This window comes from Tachyglossus aculeatus, chromosome 6 (assembly GCF_015852505.1).
Source record: "Tachyglossus aculeatus isolate mTacAcu1 chromosome 6, mTacAcu1.pri, whole genome shotgun sequence".
In the NCBI taxonomy this organism is placed as follows: domain Eukaryota; kingdom Metazoa; phylum Chordata; class Mammalia; order Monotremata; family Tachyglossidae; genus Tachyglossus; species Tachyglossus aculeatus.
This window is the reverse complement of record NC_052071.1, coordinates 12,042,539-12,065,747: the sequence shown is the minus strand read 5'-3', so window position 1 is coordinate 12,065,747 and position 23,209 is coordinate 12,042,539. Positions and strand designations below refer to the sequence as shown.

General features: G+C 49.6%; 1 protein-coding gene across 1 annotated transcript in view; it reads right to left on the bottom strand.

Annotated features, from left to right (window-relative positions):
- The window catches only part of LOC119929832 (ubiquitin carboxyl-terminal hydrolase 12-like), a 74,791-nt gene extending 54,967 nt beyond the window's left edge, over positions 1-19,824 (bottom strand). Inside the window, exon 1 of the mRNA XM_038748146.1 lies at positions 19,752-19,824. Within this exon, the coding sequence (XP_038604074.1) occupies positions 19,752-19,799 (48 nt within the window). The 5' untranslated portion in view covers positions 19,800-19,824. The remainder of the gene's footprint in view (positions 1-19,751) is intronic.
- Between the last annotated feature and the right edge of the window lie 3,385 nt (positions 19,825-23,209).

The following is a 23,209-nucleotide window of genomic DNA, read 5'->3' as shown; positions in this document are numbered from 1 at the left end:
TTATTACTCTATTTTATTAATGATGTGCATATATCTATAATTCTATGGATCTATTTTGATCATATGGACACCTGTCTACTTGTTTTGTTGTCTGTGTCTCACTTCTAGACCATGAGCCTGCTGTTGGGTAGGGACTGTATCTGTTGCCAAATTGTACTTTCCAAGTGCTTAGTACATGCTTTGCACACAGTAAGTGCTCAATGACTTTGGGCAAGTCACTTAACTTCTCTGTGCCTGTTACCTCATCTGTAAAATGGGGATTAAGACTGTGAGCTCCCCATGGCACAACCTGATTTCTTTGTAACCTCCCCAGCACTTTAGAACAGTGCTTTGCACATAGTAAGCGCTTAATAAATGCCATCATTATTAATACAAGTGACTGACTGACTGAATGAATGAATGAATAATCCCAGCTCCACCACTTATCAGCTGTGTGACGCTGTGTAACTTCTCTGTGCCTCATCTGTAAAATGGGGATTAAGACTGCGAGCCCCACATGGGACAACCTGATTACCTTATATCCACTCCAGTGCTTTGAACAATGCTTGGCACATAGTAAGGGCTTAAATACCATTATTATTATAATTATTATAAATTCAGTTTGAGTAAATCGGAGAGAAAAAATGCTCAATAAAGACTATTGGTTGATTGATTCTTCCATGTCCTTCTAAAAAGCCATCTCTCAAAGGGGCTGGGAAGGGGAGAGAAGAGGAGAGGTGGAAAGGTGAGGAGGGAGGGCTCTAGATTGTAAGCCTAACTACAGGGAGGGCAGGGATAGTGCCTACCAACTCCACTGTACTATACTCTCCCAGGTGCTTAATACAGGGCTCTGCACACAATGAGCACTCAATAAATGCGTTCAATAAACACCAATGACTGACTAATCAAGGGCCGGGCTTAACTCGGCAGAAATTTCACAGGGTCTCCTATCGGAAATCTGGTATTTTTCTGGCAGGTGAGAAGAGGTGCCATTAGCGAGCTTGCCTCTGATTAATAATAACAATAATAATAATAATAATAATAATAATGGTGTGCAAAGCACTGTTCTAAGCGCTGGAAGGATACAAGGTGATGAGGTTGTCCCACATGGTGCTCACAGTCTTAATCCCCATTTTACAGATGAGGGAACTGAGGCACAGAAAAGTTAAGTGACTTGCCCAAAGTCACACAGCCGGCAAGTGGCGGAGCCCGGATTACAACCCATGACCTCTGACTCCCAAGCGTGGCTCGGTGGAAAGAGCACGGACTTTGGGGTCAGAGGTCAGGGGTTCAAATCCCAGCTCCGCCAACTGTCAGCTGTGTGACTTTGGGCAAGTCACTTCAATCAATCACTCGTATTTACTGAGCGCTTACTGTGTGCAGAGCACTGTACTAAGCGCTTGGGAAGTACAAAGCGCTTGAGAAGTACTTCACTTCTCTGTACCTCAGTTCCCTCATCTGCAAAATGGGGATTAAGACTGTGAGCCCGCCATGGGACAATCTGATCACCTTGTAACCTCTCCAGCGCTTAGAACAGTGCTTTGCACATAGTAAGCGCTTAATAAATGCCATCATTACTATTATTTTCACAGAGCCACGCCTTGCGGGTGAAGGCACCCAGACCTGTTTCATCCAAATCATGCACCCCACAGCCCTATTCTGAAGACACCCCCACTCCCACTGCTGGGTATGAATCTGGAAGGGACTGAGGTGATGAAATGGGGCTCCTGTATCATCCTCCACTGACAGAGCTGGCTCTAAAGGAAACCATCCCTCAGACTCAGGTGAAGAAAAACTTTTGGTAAAGGGAAAAAAAAAAACCCAGAGAATATAAAAAATACCTGGAAGCTAACTAAGAATTTCTCTTGCAGCTTCAAGAAGGAAAGTCGTGTAGTGGATGGCCCTACGAGTCAGAAGGTCTTGGGTCTTAATCCCAGCTCCACCACTGGTCTGCTGTATGACCATGGGCAAGTCACTTCACTTCCCTGGGCCTCGACTACCTCATCTATAAAATGGGGATAGAGCCTGTGAGCCCCAGTTGGGCACAACGTACAACCTGATTTGCCTGTATCCACCCCAGTGCTTAGTACAGCGCCTGGCACATACTAAGTGCTTAGAAATACTATCATTATTATGATGATTATTATTATTATCCTTCACTGACCGAGCTGGCTTTAAAGGAAACCATCCCCCAGACCCAGGTGAAGAAAAACATCTGGTATAGGGAAAAAAAATCCCCGAGAATACAAAAATACCTGGAAGCTAACTAAGAATTTTTCTCGCAGGTTCAATAAGGAATTTACAGATGTCAGGTGAGCCTGAATCATGACCCAGCTTGGGGTTGTGATGCCCCACAAATCCTACACTCAAAATAATTCTCATTTTCTCTCTGCCAATAGCCTCCTCCCACCTTTTAGCTCGTCTCCAGGAGGTCACTGCAGTTGCTGTAAATAATGGATAAAGCAACTCCACTTTCTCTCCAATTGCTATTTCCCACCACCCTTTTCAACAGAAAGCGTCTTACACGAACAAGATAACCCTAGGCATGTGTGGAAAGACATAAGCGCCTTCGCTCATGAAATATTCAAGTTTCACCCGATTCCGGTCTCCGCAGCAAACCTAAAACCATTAAACACCCCCCTCGACAGTTGTAAATCCTCATCTCGTAGTAGCCACACGAGTCTGCAGAAACTTGCATTTTCCGCCGTATAAAAACCAACCCAGGATTCAACCCCAAGTTGCCTGAACTGGGTCACATCAGAATGGGGGCTGAAGGATGGCTCGTTCATTCTTTCAATAAAGAGAGAAACACCACCACATACATTCGAAGGGAACTGAAGTCACTCAAAGCAACCTGGGCATCTGGCTGGGGCCCAGTGAGAAGAGAATTTAGTAATATGGGAAGAGGCCCTGAGAGTTTCTCTACACAAATGAATCCGATCAAATGAGAGCCGGGGAAACCGGGAAGGGGAGGGAGAAGGGTGAAGCTGCCTATGAAAGTAGGGCTGCTTCATGCAGCGGTTAAGTTTCGGTAGATAATAATAATAATCATGGCATTTATTAAGCGCTTACTATGTGCAAAGCACTGTTCTAAGCGCTGAGGTAGATGCCAATGGACTGCGTATTATCCTGCCTTGGAAGAGAGGTAGCAGTGTGGTCTAGTGGCTAGAGCATGGGCCCGGGAATCTGAAGGACCTGGGTTCTAAAAAAAAGGCTCCGTCACTTGTCTGCTGTGAGACCTAGGGCACGGCACGGTTTGCTTCTACCCACCCCAGTGCCTGGCACATAGTAAACGCTTGACAAATACCATAAAAAAAAAGAAGCAGTGTGCCCTAATGGATAGAGCACGGACCTTAGAGTCAGAAAGACCTGAGTCCTAATCCCAGCTCTGCCACTTGTCGGCTCTGTGGCCTTGGGTGAGTCACTTGAATTCTCTGGGCCTCAGTTACCTCATCTGTAAAATGGGGATTAAGACGGTGGGCCAAGGACTGTGTCCGACCTGATTGGCTTGTATCTGCCCAGTCCTTAATAGAGTGCCGGGTGCATAATATGTGCTTAAAAAATATCATTTAAAAAAATAAAAAAATACGATGACATCTTATTTGGTAGGGACCATTTGCCAGTTCAGAAGTTCTAGAGCAGGGAGCAAGGTTGCCTAGTGGATACAGCATAATAATAATAATAATAATAATAATGGCATTTGTTAAGCGCTTACTATGTTACCTCATCTTCAAAATGGGGATAGAGACTCGTGAGCCCTGCGTGGCACAGGGACTGTGTCCAACCTGATTTGCTTGTATCCACCCCAGTGGATACACTTAACATCTCTGTGCTTCAGCAGACAAGTGGCGGGGCCGGAATTAGAAGCCAGGTCCTTCTGGTGTCCAGGCCTGGGCTCTAACCATTATGCCGAGCTGCTTTTACACTCTCTTAATCACTGCTGCTGTTCAACGATCTGCATATCTGAACAACCGATTTAATGATTTCTCCGAATCATTAAAGGTGGTTCTCAAGAAGAGGGCAATTTTCAAATTTCAAAAATAAAACTTGCATTGCAGAGAGGAGTGGTGCGGTCTCTTGGAAAGAGGATAGGCCTGAGAGTCAGAGGACCTGGGTTCTAATCCCTCTTCTGCCACTTGTCTGCTGTGTGATCTTGGGCAAGTCACTCCTCTTCTCTGGGCCTCAGATTCTCATTTGCAAAATGGGGATTCAATGCCCATTCTCCCTCCTATTTATTCATTCATTCAGGCAATTGTATTGATTGAGTGCTTACTGTGCACAGAGCACTGTACTAAGTGCTTGGGAGAGTACAATATAGCAATAAACGGACACATTCCCTGCCCACAACGAGCTTACAGTCTTGTAGACTGGGAGCCTGTTGTTGGGTAGGGACCGTCTCTATATGTTGCCAACTTGCACTTCCCAAGCGCTTAGTACAGTGCTCTGCACGCAGAAAGCGCTCAATAAATGCGACTGAATGAATGAATGGAGAATGCGAACCCCCTGTGGAAAAGGGACTGTGTTCTACTCAATTACCTTGCAACTACCCCAGCGCTTCCAACAGTGTTTGATGCTTAACAAATATCACAACAAGATGTTCAAAAGACAAACCTCACCTTCCCGCTCCCCACCTTCACCATCTCTCCCACCCTTATAAAATCTCAGAAACGGTACATCTTATGACACTGCCACAAGACTGAATAAACCTGCTATCCACAATCCTTCAATTTTTGAGCCAAGTTTCTTTCTTTCTTAGAGTTTAGTTTCCTTGGGCTTCTGTTAAACTGGAGGGCAATAAGTGTTTCTACAATTCCCTGATTCAGGTTGGCTCTTTGGTTAATAATAATAATTATTATTATGGTACTTATTAAGCGCTTACTATGTGCAAGGCACTGTTCGAAGCGCTGGGGGTATACAAGGCAATCAGGTTGTCCCATGGGGGGCTCACAGTCTTAATCCCCATTTTACAGATGAGGGAACTCAGGCACAGAGAAGTGAAGTGACTTGCCCAAAGTCACACAGCTGACATTTGGCGGAGTCGGGATTTGAACCCATGACCTCTGACTCCAAAGCCTGGGCTCTTTCCACTGAACCACGCCGCTTCTCAGCGTACCTGAAGATCAGGGCTGGTACCTCAAAATTCAACCCGGAAACACTTTAATGCTTAAGCTTCTGATGGGCTTTCCTGAAATTCGGTTTAGTAAAATCAATCAGCCAGTCAATCGGTGGTATTGATGGAGCGCTTACTATGTGCAGAGCACCGTATAGTTTGGGAGAGTGTAATATAACAATTAGCAGAAATGTTCCCTGCCCATAACAAGCTTACAGTCTGAATCCTAGTACAATTTTCTCTGCCACTAACAGAAATACCCCTTTTCTGAGAACTTGGGCTTGCCTGAAAGTCTTTTGGACGTAGTGAGGGGGCATAGGGTTAAGATTGATATAACTCTGCAAATGCAGCGAACAAACAGATCCTTCCCACAAACCTCTTATGGTACAATCTGCAAGTTTTCAGCAGAAAAATGATGAGATGAGCCTCTCTTTCTTGGAAACCATTCCAAGCCTGGGCACAATGGATGGTCTAACTGTATTCTCAGCAGCCTCGGCAATAAACACATTATCGCGTGGCTGCCGCTAATGCCTTGGACCTGCCTGCTGGGTTTTTCCCCTGGTTCGACAGTCAAGTCTTGGAACTGGTGTTGAAACATTCCCTGAGGGACGGCAAGGAGTTATGACAGGGATTTAGCAGGCTCGTGCCCAGATTCTGTTCGCTTAACTCGGCTCCGGCAGGTTCCCAGGGAGGTGACGGCTGTCATCGTCCCTGTCGTAGAGAGGCCCAGCGCGGGGGGAAGGAACCTGCCAAAGGAGCAGGGTAAGTTAATAGCCACAGTCCTTTGGACCACGCTTTCCATTTTACTAAATTTATTCTGGGAAGAACAGACGCCTTGGCGAGTCAGATATGCCACCTAGAAGAGCTCGGTTCAGAGTTGAAAGTCGGTTTTTGCCCCTCAGTCCCCTGATCACGTGGCATATAAGTGCAGAAAAACCACCAAAAAATCAGATGAGGTGGGGAGTGGGGTTGGAGAGCGCTTTGACTAATGCGGCCCCAAAGCATTCAACAGAGGCTTCGTCCTATGAATGTACGGTGAGATGAGGTGAAGGACACGTTCTCCGGCATTCCATCAATTAGCGCTTTGGAAAGTACACCCTCACTTCTCGAAGTGTGGTTTCACGTCAAGTTTACAGGCAAAATCTCTCATGTTTGGTTTGCGGGGGAGGGTGTTCATTCCGTGGATTCTTTTCTGTTGAAAGGAGGACTCCTCCTGATCTCCCCAGCTCGCGGCACTCCGCAATGGATAAACGACAAATCAAACAGGACGCTGGAAGCTCAGTTCCAGATCACAAATATCACAGGGAACTGGAGGGCTCCATAACTCCAGTTTGTGATTGCTGAATGCCCAGTACTGCACACAACACTTAGGTTGAAATGAGAATTATTAAGTAGATGAAAGCAACCACTGCATTGCTGCCGACGGCAATACTGCGGACCTACAGCGGTGTGATTTAAATTTGACTGCTTCTATTTAAACTTAAAGGCGGGGAAATAGAGGCGTTGAGAATGAAGTTTCGAGTCCTATCCTCCTCCCCGGGACTTTTGGGTCGAAACCTCCATGTGTCATTCACAGCTACGCTGAAAGGACCGTAGATCTGGAATCAATCAATCAATGGAATCTGTCATCATCATCATCGAAGGTATTTATTGAGCGCTTACTGTGCACAGCACTGTGCTAGGTGCTTGGGAAAGTACAGTACAACAGAGGTGGTAGACACGTTCCTTGCCCACAGTGACCTTACAGTCCATAGTCTGGAAAAGCTAGAGACTGAGCTTTCTGGGGAGGAGGAAGGAATTCCTGGCCTAGTGGATCGAGAGCCCGGGCCTGAGAGTAGGAAGGACCTGAGTTCTAATCCTGCCTCCGCCACTTGTCTGCTGTGTGACCTTGGGAGAGGAGTCACTTAACTTCTCTGTGCCTCAGTTACCCCATCTATAAAATGGGGTTTAAGACTGTGAGCCCCACGTGGGACATGGACTGTGTCCAATCTGATTACTCTGTAACTACCCCAGCACTTAGAACAGTGTCTGGCACATAGCATTTAACAACAGAGAAGCAGCGTGGCTCAGTGGAAAGAGCCCGGGCCTGGGAGCCAAAGAACATGGGTTCTAATCCCGGCTCGGCCACTTGTCTGCTGTGTGACTTTGGGCAAGCCGCTTCTCTGTGTCTCGGTTACCTCGTCTGTAAAATGGGGATTAAGACTGTGAGCCCCATGTGGGACAACCTGCTTACCTTGTATTTACCCCAGTGCTTACAAAAGTGCTTGCCACATAGTAAGCGTTTAACAAATACCATAATAATAATAATTATTATTAAATACCATTAAGAAAAATAAAAGGAGAAAGAGAATAGGGACATCTCTTTCCTGATGATTACTCTGTGTCTGGAAGGTTCATTAGGAGGCCAAAGCTTCTGATGACAAGATAAAACTTTGGAACCGTAAGCCCCTTCTGGGTAGGGAGCGCAGCTACCAACTCTGTTATATTGTACTTTCCCAAGCATTTAGCACAGTGCTCTGCACACAGTAAGTGCGTAATCAATACAACGGGCTGAGAGGGTACAGTGGAAGAATCAATTGTCTTTATAGAGGGATTTCACAGTCTAGAGGAGGAGCTCACAGGTGAAGCCTTAGAAGGAACTCCTTTAAAGTTCATTCATTCAACCGCATTTATTAAGTGCTTACTCTGTGCAGAGCACTGTACTAAGTGCTCAGGAAAATAAAGCAACAAACACGACATGACATTCCCTGCCCACAAAGAGCTCACAAGCAAAGTATCTGGGGGCTGACGCTGGCAGTCTTATTTGGATTTTTCATTTGAATCGGGCTCTCCACTCAGTTGCATCTATGGAAAAGCAGGCTGTTGGTTTTCAACATTTAAATGGCGTGGGTGAAAAGCTTACTGAAGAAAGAGCCATATCCTGCTATGAATAGCAGCGTCCCAGGACAGACGCTTCTTGTGTGGAAATAAAGAGCATTGTTGTGGTGGTGCTAATATTTAGGGAATGCCCACAACGTATCATTTGCCACCGTTCAGGGGGTCAACGCAATACTAACGCTGCCTTGGCATCTTAAAGTGGCATGCTACACCAAGACAACAAAACTCTTCAGAATGAACGCCTCCAAAATAAAAATGCCACGAACTTTTCCACTGGTCCTGGGGACCCGCTAATTAATCGAATAGCCACGCCTAAAAAGTTCCTGAAAATCGGCTTCTTCGGTGTCATTATGAAGAGATCTTAATGGATATCATACATGCACAAATGTTACTGGCATCGGAGCAACAGGAGCATAAGTTGATCACAATCGTTTTACTGCCTTTTTCTTTTCTACTTTTCACTCCCAGTTTTTTTATAGTTTTTTGCCACGCAGGCAAGCGCTCACCATGAACGTTTAGGGCGGGGGGAGGCCTTCTGTGACTTATTCTTTCCTTTGGAAGCCGACTTCTTATTCTAGTTCCCCCGCCTCCGGAAAAAAAAGTTATGAAAGTGAATCTGGAGCATAAAAATCACCACAGTGGGCACCGACCCACCAAAATCTTCCCCGTGAGCGGCTGCCTGCGCTCCTTTCTAGGTCCTTGTCCTCCGATTTCACTTCCACAGTGTGAACCCAACAGCAGCTGCACTTTCAAGACACATCTGCAGCCTCACAATTCCCTTCCTTTCTCGAGGCACAAATGTTCGGTGTTCAAAATGACACCTAAGAAACTTCCTTATGGACCAGGGTGGTGGGGCCCTTGGAGGCGTGGTGTTCGAGATGCGAGATTTCTTGTTCTAAAGGCAAAGTACGTTCATCGTGGGGCCTGAATGGCATCTGGGCTGGAGATTCATTCATTCAATCATATTTATTGAGCGATTACTGTGTGCAGAGCACTGTACTAAGCACTTGGGAAGTACAAGTCGGCAATATCCACTCAGGACGCCCTGCCTTGGTTGGAACACAAAATGTCTGAGATAAATCTTACCTTCTCTGCATCACCCTCGCCCTTGGATAAATACCCAACCGTCAGCCCAAACGCACTTATCTGTAATTTATTTGAAAATCTGTCTCCCTGTCTAGACTGCAAACTCCTTGTGGGAAAGGAACGTGTCTACCAACTGTTATATTGTACTCTCCCCAGTGCTTAGTACAGTGCTCTGCACACAGTAAGTGCTCAAACTCCGCTATATTGTACTCTCCTAAGCGCTTACTATATTGTTCTGAACATGGTAAGTACTTAATACGACTGATTGACTGATTCTCTGGAAGTGTAGGCATGAACCAAAGACATCTATAGCACATGCTACTCTCGCTTTATGTCTACATACACGCACACACGTGTCTACATTGAATGAGGGGCTCTGATCTACTCCTAATTTTATAGGAAAGAGAAAAACCTTTATTGGTAAAACAAATTTCTTTAAGGGAAGATGGCAGTCGCCACATGTAAATCATATTAATGTACATGGAATTTTTAGAAAAAGATCTGGCAAGGCACGTGCTCAAAGGATTTCTGGATCCTATAACAATAATAATAATAATTATGGGATTTGCTAAGAGCTTACTATGTGCCCAGCACTGTTCTAAGCGCTAGGGTAGAAACAAGGTAATCATGTTGTCCCCCATGGGGCTCACAGTCTTAAACCCCATTTTACAGGTGAGGTAACTGAGGCGCAGAGAAGTGAAGTGGCTTGCCCAAGGTCACACGACAGACAAGTGGCGAAGCCGGAATTAGAACCCGCGTCCTCTGACTCCTAAGCCTGGGCTCTTTCCACTGAGCCACGCTGCCTCTCAAATCGTCCTCCAATGTCAAGAGACCAGAGATAATGTTTGCTAGCTAGAAAGTAGTACAGTGCTGGGCCCAGAAAAATCACTTAAATTCCAATTAAAAAAATACTACGGTAGACAGAAATCAGTTAGGCCCATATCCCACAATCAATCCCCATTTTCTAGATGAGGTAACTGAGGCCCGGAGAAGTGAAATAACTTGCCCAAGGTAACACAGGTTACACACGTTACAGTCCTCTAGACTGTAAGCTTGTGGTGGGCGGGGAATGCGCCTTTAACTGTTATATTGTAGTGTTCTGTTCTCAGTAAGCGCTCAATACATACTATTGACTGAGAATAAATACGACTGACTGACTGAAATCAGACAAAGTGGCGGAGTCAGGATTAGAACTCAGGTCCTTCTGACTCTCAGGCCTGTGCTCTATCCACTAGGACATGCTGCTTCTCTGCTTTTGTTTTCTTCAATGGCATTTGTCGAGCGCTTACTATGTTCCGACACTGTAGTAAGCACAAGCGAATCGGTTGGACACAGTTTGTGTCCCACAAGGGGCTCACAGTCCTTAAGAGAAGCAACGAAGTGTAGCAGATAGAGCAAGGGCCTGAGAGCCAGCAGGATCCGGGTTCTAATCCCGGCTCCGCCACTTGTCTGCTGAGTGACCTTGGGCAAGTCACTTCTCTCTGCCTCAATTTCCTCATCTGTAAAATGGGGATTAAGCCTGGGGACAGGGACTGTGGCCAACCTAATAAACTTCTATCTACCCCAGCGCTTAGAACGGTGCTTGGCACATAGCAATGGCTTACTGAATACCACCATTAATCCCCGTTTTACAGATGAGGTAACTGAGGCACGGCGAATATTAAGCACAGTAAGCGCTTAACAAATACCCCAAGTTATTACTGTTAGAACACGGGTTGAGGAGAGTTGTTAAGGTCGCCTTATAGGTTCAAAGTCAGGTTTGCATGGCTAAAATCGTGCCCACGAGAGCCACAATGGACAACTACGGGGAAAATGGTGCTCTATTCCTGACCGTGAAGATGACCGTCACCTCCCATCGCTGTCCAGAAAGGCAAACATCACAAACATCACAAACATCCAAGCGCTTAGTACAGTGCTCTGCACATAGTAAGCGCTCAATAAATACGATTGATTGATTGATTAACTTTCTCCGGGCATCCTATCATCACAGCTGGGAGAAAGAATCCCGGGCTGACAGGACCACTGATCTCCCTCCACAACATCCTCAGGCCCTTCTGTGGTTTTCGGCTCAAGATAAGCCCTCAATAAGTTACCCCCGACTGATTTTCAGCATTCGCCCTAAGATCGACGCAATAAATGAAGTAGCTTTAGCATAATAATAGTAATAATAATGGCATTTGTTAAGCGCTTACTATGTGCAAAGCACTGTTCTAAGCGCTGGGGGGGATACAATGTGATCAAGTTGTCCCACGTGGGGCTCACAGTCTTAATCCCCATTTTTACAGATGAGGTAACTGAGGCTCAGAGAAGTTAAGTGAGTTGCCCAAGGTCACACAGGAGACTTGTGGTGGAGCCGGGATTCGAACCCATGACCTCTGACTCCAAAGCCCGTGCTCTTTCCACTGAGCCATGCATCTGTGGGTAAGTGCCTGGGCTTTCTGCCTGACCTTGTGGGTGGCCAAAGAGTGACCCGGAACCCAAGGGAATATTATCAGTCCGTGAAAAATGAAAGGCGACATTTGGGAGAGTTCAGGATGGGCTGCCTGGGAATCGGAAGGTCGTGGGTTCTAATCCCGGCTCCACCACCTGCGAGCTGTGTGACCTTGGGCAAGTCACTCCACTCCTCTGTGCCTCAGTTCCCTCATCTGTATCATGGGGATTAAAACTCGTATGTCCAACACAATTATCTTGCATTTACCCCAGTGCCTAGACCAGTGCTTGGCATGTAGTAAGTGCTTAACAAATACCACAATTATTTTTATTATATGATAATAATAATAAGTAATAATAATTCCGGTATCTGTTAAGCACTTACTATGTGCCAAGCATTGTTCTAAGCGCTGGGGGGAGATACAAGGTAATCAGGTTGTCCCACATGGGGCTCACAGTCTTAATCTCCATTTTACAGATGATGTAACTGAGGCACAGAGAGGCTAAGTGACTTGCCCAAAGTCACACAGCTGATAAGCGGCGGAGCTGTGACCTCTGACTCCCAAGCCCGTGCTCTTTCCATGGAGCCACGCTGCTTCTCTATTCTACGGCGCCGTTCGGAAATTTAAATGGAAAGAAAGCACGAAGTAGTTTCACCTCAGGGCCTGGGGAGTGGAAACCTAGTCAAGGAGAGGAGAATGAACGACGGTCCAAACACCCAGCTCCGTGTAGGCTCCTCAGGGGGAAAGATCGCGTAATCCAATTCTGTTTTACTGTACTCTCCCAAGCGCTCTGTGCTCAGTGAGCACACACTAAGTGCCACTGACTGACCGGCCCGCAAGCCCACTGTGGTGGTCGAGAATGCCCACCCGAGCCACCGCTGAAGCCCTCAATTGCGGCAACTTTAGGGAAGGCAAGGTTATCAAGAGGCATCGCGCATCTTAAGCCTAGGCACTATGCTACGCTTCCCCACTGCTGCAAATAAACCAGGAGATTATCACTAGAGGCCTCAATGTTCGTCACATGGCTTGCCTGCCATATTAAAAGGATCCTCAGAACATGCTGATTGCCCACTGCCCCGGATGATTGTCAACTACCTAAAAGCCCCCTCCAACCCCTGCAAAACGAACTTCCTACGGGGGTACATTTCCTGCAGGTGCAAAAATGATCACAGTGCTGGCCCGGACACCCTAAAATACATGCTTTCCAAGGCCGGCGTTGTCAAATTAGTAGTCCGATAGCAGACGATGCGAGCCTCGGATCAGAACAGCTATGGGAATGCCAACGGTGCATGTATCATTCATTCATTCATTCAATTGTACTTATTGAGCGCTTACTGTGTGCAGAGCGCTTGGAAAGTCCAAGTTGGCAACATATAGAGACGGTCCCTACCCAACAGCGGGCTCACAGTCTAGAAGGGGGAGACGGACAACAAAACAAGACATACTAACAAAATAAAATGAATAGAATAAATATGTACAAATTAAATAAGTAAATAAATAGAGTAATAAATACGTGCCCAACATATATACAGGTTGTGGGGCCGCCTTGGGCCTCCTGAGCGCTTAGCCCAGTGCCCTGCACACGGTGGGCGCTCAGTACATGAGAAGCAGCGTGGCTTAGTGGAAAGAGCAGGGGCTTTGGAGTCAGAGGTCATGCGTTCAAATCCCGGCTCCGCCACTTGTCAGCTGGGCGACCTCGGGCAAGTCACCTCACTTCCCTGGGCCTCGGTTTCCCCATCTGCAAAACGGGGATTAAGACTGTGAGCCCCACGTGCGGCGTGGCTCAGTGGAAAGAGCCCGGGCGTTGGAGTCAGAGGTCATGGGTTCAAATCCCGGCTCCGCCACTTGTCAGCTGGGTGATGGATAAATGGCTGCAGGAAAATCGGCTCAAGTTCCATCTCTTTGTGGCTACTGCGCTAACCGAGGGGCGCCAACCCAATCCCGAAGCCCCACACGCTGTTGTTTCGGACTTTTGCTCCGGGTAGATTTTTACCACCGGGTTGGGAACACAAAAATGCCAGATGATAGAAAAAGGAGCAGGTGATTGATAAGTGAGTTCTCTCTGCAGTGTCTATTTTAAGTGCCCAGTGATCCCCAAGGAACCTCTACAGTTCTGGGTCTCTTAGTTTTTGTGACTTGACTTGTGCTCGCCCGCCATTTACGACGGCGAGATCTCATCATCATCATGATAGTAATAATTATGGCACTTGCTAAACGCTATGTGCCAGGCACTGTTCTAAGCGCTGGGGTAGATTCAAGTCAATGAGTCCCCGTCCCACATGGGGCTCACAGTCCCGATCCCCATTTTCCAACTGAGGCCCAGAGAAGTGAAATGACTTGCCCAAAGTCACACAGCAGACATGTGGAGGGGCCGGGACTAGAAGCCGTGACTTTCTGACTCTCAGTCCACTATGCCATATTGCTTCTCTAATCATCATCATCATCGCTCTCTTCCTGCTGACACTGAATAAGGGTGCTCTCTGAACAGGACAACAGTAGCTGAGCAGCTAAAGCCAAGGAGGACAAGTTCGGGGATTTTTTCAGAGTCACATGAGCACCGAGTGACAGAATCATTAGCGGCCCAAATTCCTCTTTCCTCCCTCCTTCCTGCTTACTATATTCCCCACTCCCGTCAACGTCTGACATACCTCTTCCTTTCTAAGTGTCAAGTAACTCAGAGTCTCTGAGTAGCAACCTACTGGTCAGACTCATTTTCGCCCCTCCTGTAAATAGATCATCGTAAAGATCGGGTTCCACCTTTGGTTTTCCCTCTTTTTCCTACAACCTGCCTTCCCGGCTGCTCGTATTTTGTGTGAACGCCGAGCTAAGAATAGCCAGAGCCCACGTTAGAAAGAGCACCTGCTCCCGATGGATTAAAGAGAGCCCAGGACACGTAAACAGATGTCGAAGGGTAGACGGAGGACTAATGGGATAGGTGCAGAACTGACAACTGTGATTTTTTCAAAACTGATCTTACGGTGGCAGAGCTGGATGGACGCTGTCTGGGTTTATCTGTCTCGATGGCGGGTTTCAAAGTACAGTCTAATTGGTTCCCTTATAACAATAATAATAATAATGGTAGTATTTGCTAAGCGCTTACTATTTGCCAAGCACTGTTCTAAGTGCTGAGGGTGATACAAGGTAATCAAGTTGTCCCATGTGGGGCTCACAGTCTTAATCCCCATTTTACAGATGAGGGAACTGAGGCACAGAGAAGTGAAGTGACTTGCCCAAAATCACACAGCTGACAAGCGGTGGAGCCAGGATTAGAACCCACGACCTCTGACTCCCAAGCCTGGCTCTTTCCGCTGAGCCACGCTGCTTCATATATCTCCTTATACCTCTGGAAATTTCAAACCTTAGTCCTGGGCTGATTTCTATGATAATAATAATAATAGTGATCATTATTATCATTATCACCCTTGTTATTATCATACTTGTCGCTTACTAATGTTGGTATTTGTTAAGCACTTACTATGTGCAAAGCACTGTTCTAAGTGCTGGGGTAGATACAAGGTAATCAGGTTGTCCCACGAGGGGCTCACAGTCTTCATCCCCATTTTACAGATGAGGGAACTGAGGCCCAGAGAAGTGAAGTGACTTGCCCAAAGTCACACAGCTGACAAGTGGAGGAGCCGGGATTTGAACCCACAGCCTCTGACTCCAAAGCCCGGGCTCTTTCCACTGAGCCACACTGCTTCCCACGCTGCTTCCCAGGTGCCAAGCACTTTTCTAAGATCAGAGGTAGCTATCAGTTAACCAGGTTGGACTCAGTCCCCGTCCCACTTTGAATCCCCATTTTATAGATGAGGTAACTGAGGCAGTGAAGTGACTAGCCCAAGGTCACACAGCAGACAGGTGCCAGAGACGGAATTAGCGCCCAGGCCTTTCAGACGCCCAGGCCTGTGCTCTAACCACTAGACCATACTGCTTCTCCAGGAAGGAAGACTCGGCTTCTTTTCCTTACTGCAATTACACAGAGATCTGTTGGGAACTGGCCTTAATTAGCTTACTCCAGGGGCTGAACAACAACATTCGTTAATTCTGAAACAAGCCGTCGAGAACTGGACCGTGAGTTGAAAGGTCCCCGGACTGTGACTTTGGCGCGACAGGGAATCGGAAGCCTGCATCATTTTTCTAACCGGGGTCATAGCACCTTTCAGGACACGGAGGTAAAAGTAAATTGACCCGTCTAGTGTGACCGAAAGAGAAATGATCGAATGCCCCAAAACTGACCGAAGAACAGAAGAGGAACGCTCTTCGGGAGCGCCCAATTAGGGCCAGGCCCCCCACAACCTCAGGTGTCCCAAGCAATTCCTACGGTTCACCCTGGGTTGTTTCAGTAGGGACTGTCTCCATCTGTTGCCGAACTGTACTTTCCAAGCACTTTGCACCCAGTAAGCGCTCAATAAATACGACTGATTGAATGAATGAACGAACTTGATCAAAATAGTCTCTGTTTTGGTCTTCAACAGCTGGGGAACCACATTAGTTTCTTCTTCCGTACCCTCCTTGGCATCTAGTACAGTGCTCGGAAGGTAACGGCTGCGCCATCAATTAATCAATACTGGGACTGAGGGGAAGTTCCAGCTGGCTACAGATGCTATTACATATTTTTTCAAAAATTATTTTTTTTAATACAGACACATGATCAGGTAGTACTATAGTTACTGAGTTTTCATAGCCACACTCGTTCAGCTAAAAAAAAGTTGAACCCACTCTCTAAAACTGTGAGTCCCGTGACAGACGGGGTCTTTGTTCAGCTTACATTGTATCGACCGCAGAGCTTAGTGCAGTGCTTGGCACACAGTAAGTGCTTTACAAATGTGACCATTATCATCACTCCCCTCCTCAGAAGGGAAACTGAGCTGTGAGCCAGCTCCCGGACACCCATTTCCATCTCTGCCTGGTCTTGCTGGACACATTTAATTTTCTCATCTTTAGCAATGTGAAGTTTGTGACACTTGAGGTTTAAAGGGTGGAGGGGATGAACAACAAAGCAGCCTAAATCCTGAAGGGGGGGAGTCACTCAAGAAAAAGAAGAGAGAGGAGCTAGTGAAGGGTCACTCTCAGGAGAGGAGCGAGTATGGTGTCCACTCTCAGGTGAGACAAAGCGAGTATGGGGATCACTCTCAGAAGAAAGGAGAGGAGTGAGTGTGGGGATCACTCTCAGGAGAGAGAGGAGCAAGTGTGAGGATCACTCTCAGGAGAGAGGAGAGGAGTGAGTGCGGTGATCACTCTCAGGAGAAAGGAGAGCATCCTGTGTCGGGATCACACTCAGGAGACAAGGGAGAAGCAAGGGTGGGGATCGCTCTCACAAGATAGAAGAGGAGCAACTATGGGGATCACTCTCTGGATAGATGAGAGGAGCGAGGCTGACGATCACTCAGGAGAGAGAGGAGTGAGTGGGGCAACACTCTTAGGAGAAAGGAGAGTAGCCAGCGTTGGGATCAATACTCAGGAGACAGGAGAGGAAGGTTCAAGTGTAGGGATCATTCTCAGGAGAGAAGGATGAGTGAGGGGATCACTCTCGGGAGACCAGGGAGAAGGAAGTGTGGGGAACGCTCTCAGGAGAGATGAAATGCGCGAGTGTGAGAATCACTCTCAGGAGGGAGGAGCAAGTATGGGGTTCACTCTCGGGAAACCGAAGGCAAGTGTGGGGATCACTCTCAGGAGAGATGAGATAAGTGAGTGTGGGGATCACTCTCAGGAGACAAGGGAGAAGCAAGTGTGGGGTTTGCTCTCAGGAGACAGAAGAGGAGCGAGTAGGGGGGTAGCGCTCAGAAGAGGAGCAAGTATGGGGTTCCCTCTTGGGAAAGAGAAGACGAGTGTGCGGATCACTCTCAGGAGAGAAGAGATGGGGATCACTCTCAGGAGACGGGAGAAGGAGTTGCAAGTGTAGGGATCATTTTCAGGAGATGAGACAAGCAAGTGTGGGGTTCACTCTCAGGAGAGGAGCAAGTAAGGGATTCACTCTCGGGAAAGAGAAGGTGAGTGTGGGGATCACTCTCAGAAGACAAGAGAGAAGCAAGTGGGGGATCGCTCTCAGGAGACAGAAGAGGAGCGACTGTGAGAATCACTCTCAGGAGAGAAACAAGTATGGGGTTCCCGTTCAGGAAAGAGAAGGCGAGTGTGGGAGAGGAGAGAGGAGATGGAGATCACTCTCAGGAGACAGGAGAGGGAGGTGTGAGCTTGGGGATCATTTTCAGGAGACAAGAGAAAAGGTAGTTTGGGAATCTCTCCTGAGACAGAAGAGGAGCGAGTGTGAGGATCACTCTCAGGAGAAGAGCAATAAGGGGTTCCCTCTTGGGAAAGAGAAGGCGAGTGTGGGGATCACTCAGGGGAGATATGAGATGAGCAAGTGTGGGGATCACTCTCAGGAGACAGGAAAGGGAGGTGTGAGGGTAGGGATCATTTCCAGGAGGGAAGAACGAGTGTGGGGATCACTAAGGAGAGAGAGGAGCGAGTGTGGGGATCACTAAGGAGAGAGAGGAGCGAGTGTGGGGATCACTAAGGAGAGAGAGGAGCGAGTGTGGGGATCGCTCTCAGGAAAGATGAAATGAGTGAGTGTGAGAATCACTCTCAGGAGGGAGGAGTGGGTGTGGGGATCGCCTAATGGGCGAATCATTCATTATTCCATCGTATTTACTGAGCGCTTACTGTATGCAGAGCACTGTACCAAGCGCTTTCTCAGGAATCTGATTCTCATAAATCAGGATTCTCAAGAATCGGTTTCAGGAGAGGGAGGAGAGAGGTCGGAGTGTACTCTCGGGCGGGGGAGGATGGGAGATGCAGGTGGAGGGGAAACTTTGGGTGATGGTTCTGCTGGTGGGGGGGGACCCCAGGAGGAAGGGGGTTGTTTCCCTGGACTGGGCCAGAGAAGTTGACCCCTTTGAGGGCAGGAATCGTATTTTCTGATTTTACTGTGGCTTAGTGGCAAGAGCCCGGAGTCAAAGGTCTTGGGTTCCCACCTCCACCACTTGTCAGCCGGGTGACTTTGGGCCAGTCACTTCCCTTCTCTGGGCCTCAGTTCCCTCATCTGGAAAATGGGGATTAAGACTGTGAGCCCCGTGTGGGGAAAACTGATTCCCTCGACGGAAGCAGCGTGGCTCTGTGGGAAGGGCCCGGGCTTTGGAGTCGGAGGTCACGGGTTCAAATCCCGACTCTGCCACTTGTCAGCTGGGTGACTTTGGGCAAGTCGCTTCACTTCTCTGGGCCTCGGTTACCTCATCTGTAAAATGGGGATTAAGACCGTGGGCCCTCCCCGTGGGACAACCTGATCACCTTGTAGCCTCCCCGGCGCTTAGACCAGCGCTTTGCACATAGTGAGCGCTTAATAAATGCCATCATTATTACTGTATCTCCCCCAGCGCTCAGTACGGTGCTCGGCACACAGTAAGCGGGCAGCGTGGCTCAGAGGAAAGGGCCCGGGCTTTGGAGTCAGAGATCATGGGTTCAAATCCCGGCTCCGCCAACTGTCAGCTGTGTGACTTTGGGCAAGTCGCTTCACTTCTCTGGGCCTCAGTTCCCTCACCTGTAAAATGGGGATCAAAACTATGAGCTCCCCGTGGGACAACCCGATCACCTGGTTACCTCCACGGCGCTTAGAACTGTGCTTTGCATCATCATCATCATCAATCGCATTTATTGAGCGCTTACTATGTGCAGAGCACTGGACTAAGCGCTTGGGAAGTACAAATTGGCAACATCTAGAGACAGTCCCTACCCAACAGTGGGCTCACAGTCTAAAAGGGGGAGACGGAGAACAAAACCAAACATACTAACAAAATAAAATAAACAGAATAGATATGTACAAGTAAAATAAATAGAGTAATAAATATGTACAACCATCTATACATATATACAGGTGCTGTGGGGAAGGGAAGGAGGTAAGATGGGGGGATGGAGAGGGGGACGAGGGGGAGAGGAAGGAAGGGGCTCAGTCTGGGAAGGCCTCCTGGAGGAGGTGAGCTCTCAGCAGGGCCTTGAAGGGAGGAAGACATAGTAAGTGCTTAACAAATACCATTATTATTATTATTAAGCGCTTAACACTATGGTGATCCCGCTGTGTGTGTGTGTGTGGGGGGGGGGGGGGTTGCCTCGATTCGTGGCGCAGGGGTCCGCACACGGGGGGCGCTGGGGGCGGGCGGTTGAATGACTTGGCCGGGCGGTGGGTGGGCGGCCCGCCCCGCCCCGTCAGCCCGTCCGTCCGTCAGCCCGCCCTCCCTCCCTGCCGGGCCCCCCCCCGCCCCCGGTGGGTCACTCACCATGGTACAGACGGAGGCGAGTTTTCGGACGGTCACCAGCAGGTCCATGGGGCCGGCCGCCCGGCCCAGCCCCCCCCCCGGCCCGGCCGGCCCCGCCTCCGCTCCCGCTCCCGCTCCCGCTCCCGCTCCCGGCCCCGCTCCCTGGCCCCGGCCCCGGCCCCGGCCCGCCGCCGCCATGTCGCCGGCCCGAGCCCCGGCCCCGGCCCGGCCCCGCCGCCGGCCCCAAGCCGCCCCGCCCCGCCCCGCTCCCTCCGCCCCCCTGACTCCTCCCCCTCGACAGGGCTTCGCCTCGGAACTCCGCCTCGTGACTCCGCCCCCTGAATCCTCCCCCTAGGCTCCTCGACACCTCCTCCTCGTGGCTCCGCCCCCTGACGGCTCCGCCCCCTGACGCCACCGTCTCCTCGACCCCGCCCCCTTGACTCCGCCTCGCGACTCCGCCTCCCGGCCCCGCCCCCTGGACGCGACCTCGTGACCCCGCCCCCTCGACGCCTCCCCGTGGCTCCGCCCCCGAGGACTCCGCCTCGTGACCCCGCCCCTTGACCCCGCCCCCTGGTGTCGTCCCCTTGACCCCGCCCCTAACTCCGCCCCCCGAACCTCCCCCTTGAGTAGGCCTCGTGACCCCGCCCCCTCGACGCCTTCTCCTCGTGGCTCCGCCCCCTGACGCCCCCGCCCCCTGACGCCACCGTCTCCTCGACCCCGCCCCCTTGACTCCGCCTCGCGACTCCGCCTCCCGGCCCCGCCCCCTAGACGCGGCCTCCCGGCCCCGCCCCCTCGACTCCTCCTCGTGGCTCCGCCCCCCGAGGACCCCGCCTCGTGACCCCGCCCCCTGAATCCCCGTCCCGCCCCCTGGCGCTGCCCCTTTGACTCCGCCCCCTGAATCCTCCCCTTAGACGCGGCCTCCTCGTGACCCCGCCCCCTGACTCCGCCCCCTGGGGGGGCTGCCTCTTTGACTCCGCCCCCTGAATCCTCCCCCTTGCTCGGCCCCCTGGCCCCGCCCCCTTGACACCTCCTCGTGGCTCCGCCCCATGATGACTCCGCCCCTTGACCCCGCCCCCGGCCCCGCCCCCTGACTCCGCCTCGCGACCCCCGCCCCTAACTCCACCACTCCGCCCCCCTGAATCCACCTCCCGCCCCCTGGGGCTGCCTGCTGGCCCCGCCCCCTCGACACCTCCTCGTGGCCCCTCCCCCTGCCGACTCCGCCCCCCGTTGCAGTCTCTTCGACCCCGCCCCCTTGACGCTGCCTCGTGACTCCGCCTCCCGGACACGCCCCCTGACTCAGCCCCGTGACTCAGCCTCGTGGCCCCGCCCCCACTGCTACCGCCTTGACCCCGCCCCATGACCCCGCCCCCTGGATCCCACCCCCTAGCCCCGTCCCCGACCCCGCCTCGTGGCTCCGCCCCCTGACTCCTCTCGTGACTCCGCCCCCTGCCCCCACCTGAATCCGCCACGTGACTCCACCCCTGGCCATGGCCCCGCCCCCTATTGCGTCACGCGACTCCGCCTCCTGGCCCCGCCCCCTATTACGTCCCGCGACTCCGCCTCCTGGCCCCGCCCCCGACATTATCACGTGACTCCGCCTCCTGCCCCGTCCTGATTCCGTCACGTGACTCCACCTCCTGGCCCGCCCCCTGAATCCGTCACGTGGCCCCGCCCCTGGCCCCGCCCTTTGACCCCGCCCCCTTACATACAGTAATAAATATTATTATTTTTTAAATTATTATTATCATGGTATTTGTTAAGCGCCTACTACGTGCCAAGCACTGTTCTAAGCGCTGGGGGGATACAAGGTGATCAGGATGTCCCACGTGGGGCTCACAGTCTTCATCCCCATTTTACAGATGAGGGAACTGAGGCCCAGAGAAGTGAAGTGACTTGCCCAAAGTCACACAGCTGGCAATGGGCAGAGGCGGGATTTGAACCCGTGACCTCTGACTCCAAAGCCCGGGCTCTTTCCACTGAGCCACGCTGCTTCTCTACTATGCACAAATAAGATGAATAGAGTACTAAATATGGACAAATACATACAAGTGCCGTGGGAAGGCGAAGGAGGTAGGGCAGAGGGAGGAGGAGGAGGAGGAGAGGGAAAAAGAGGGGCTCAGTCTGGGAAGGCCTCCTGGAGGAGGGGAGCAGGGCAGTATATAAAGTAGTATACTTTATATAATAATGACAATAATGACATTTATTAAGCACTTACTATGTGCAAAGCACTGTTCTAAGCGCTGACCACTGTTCTTAAGCACTGAACATGGAACAGCTTCAGTGACTAACTCCACAAAATAACCCAATCTAAAATATTCTATGAATATAAAACATCAGAAGTTCAAACCTCCAATTTTAATATATTAGACTTTTAGACTCCCCTTTTAGACTCCCCCCTTTTAGACTCCCCTTTTAGACTGTGAGCCCACTGTTGGGTAGGGACTGTCTCTGTATGTTGCCAACTTGTACTTCCCAAGCGCTTAGTACAGTGTTCTTCACACAGTAAGCGCTCAATAAATACGATTGATGATGATGATGATGATGATGATATTAGCACAAACTATTGAGATTATAATTCTTCTTACTGTTGGGTCTCATGCTTTTCATTTCCTGCTGTCAATTCATGATTACCGGGAACTCAGAAGGATTTGGAATGGAAGGTTTCAATCAATCGTATTTATTGAGCGCTTTCTATACGCAGAGCACCCTACTAAGCGCTTGGAAGAGCGCAACGCAATTAGCAGGCACGTTCCCTTCCCATAATGAGCTTACAGCCTAGAGGCTTTTCTTATGATGCCATAGATTAAATGAAAGCTATTTTTGGAATCCAGATAGTGGAGGAGGAGTTGAGTTTTTGCTAAAATCAGGCTGGGAAGTTGTCTGTCTCCCCCCTTGTAGACTGTGAGCCTGTTGTGGGGTAGGGATTGTCTCTATATGTTGCCGATTTGTACTTCCCAAGGCCTACTACAGTGCTCTGCACACACATAAGCGCTCAATAAATACGATTGAATGAATGAATGACACCACCTCATTCATTCATTCATTCATTCATTCAGTCGTATTCATTGAATAAGACTAAGACTAAGCCCCCCTTTTCCTCAGCTTCCCCGCATCGCTCCCTTTGCTCTACACCCCCTCCCCACCGCACAGCGCTTGTGAATATATACATATCTACAAGTCTCCTCATTTACATTCGTGCCTGTTTACTTGTTTTGATGTGTATATCTGTATAATTCTGTTTACTTATATTGAGGCTATTGATGCCTCTTCACTTGTTTTGATGTCTGTCTCCCCCCTTCTAGACTGTGAGCCTGTTGTTGGGTAGGGATTGTCTGTATCCGTTGCCGGGTTGTACTTCCCAAGAGCTTAGTACAGTGCTGTGCACACAGAAAGCGCTCAATAAATACCACTGAATGAATGAATAATAATAATGATGACAGTGTTTGTTAAAGGTCTCCTTTGAGCCAGGCTGGGGTGGA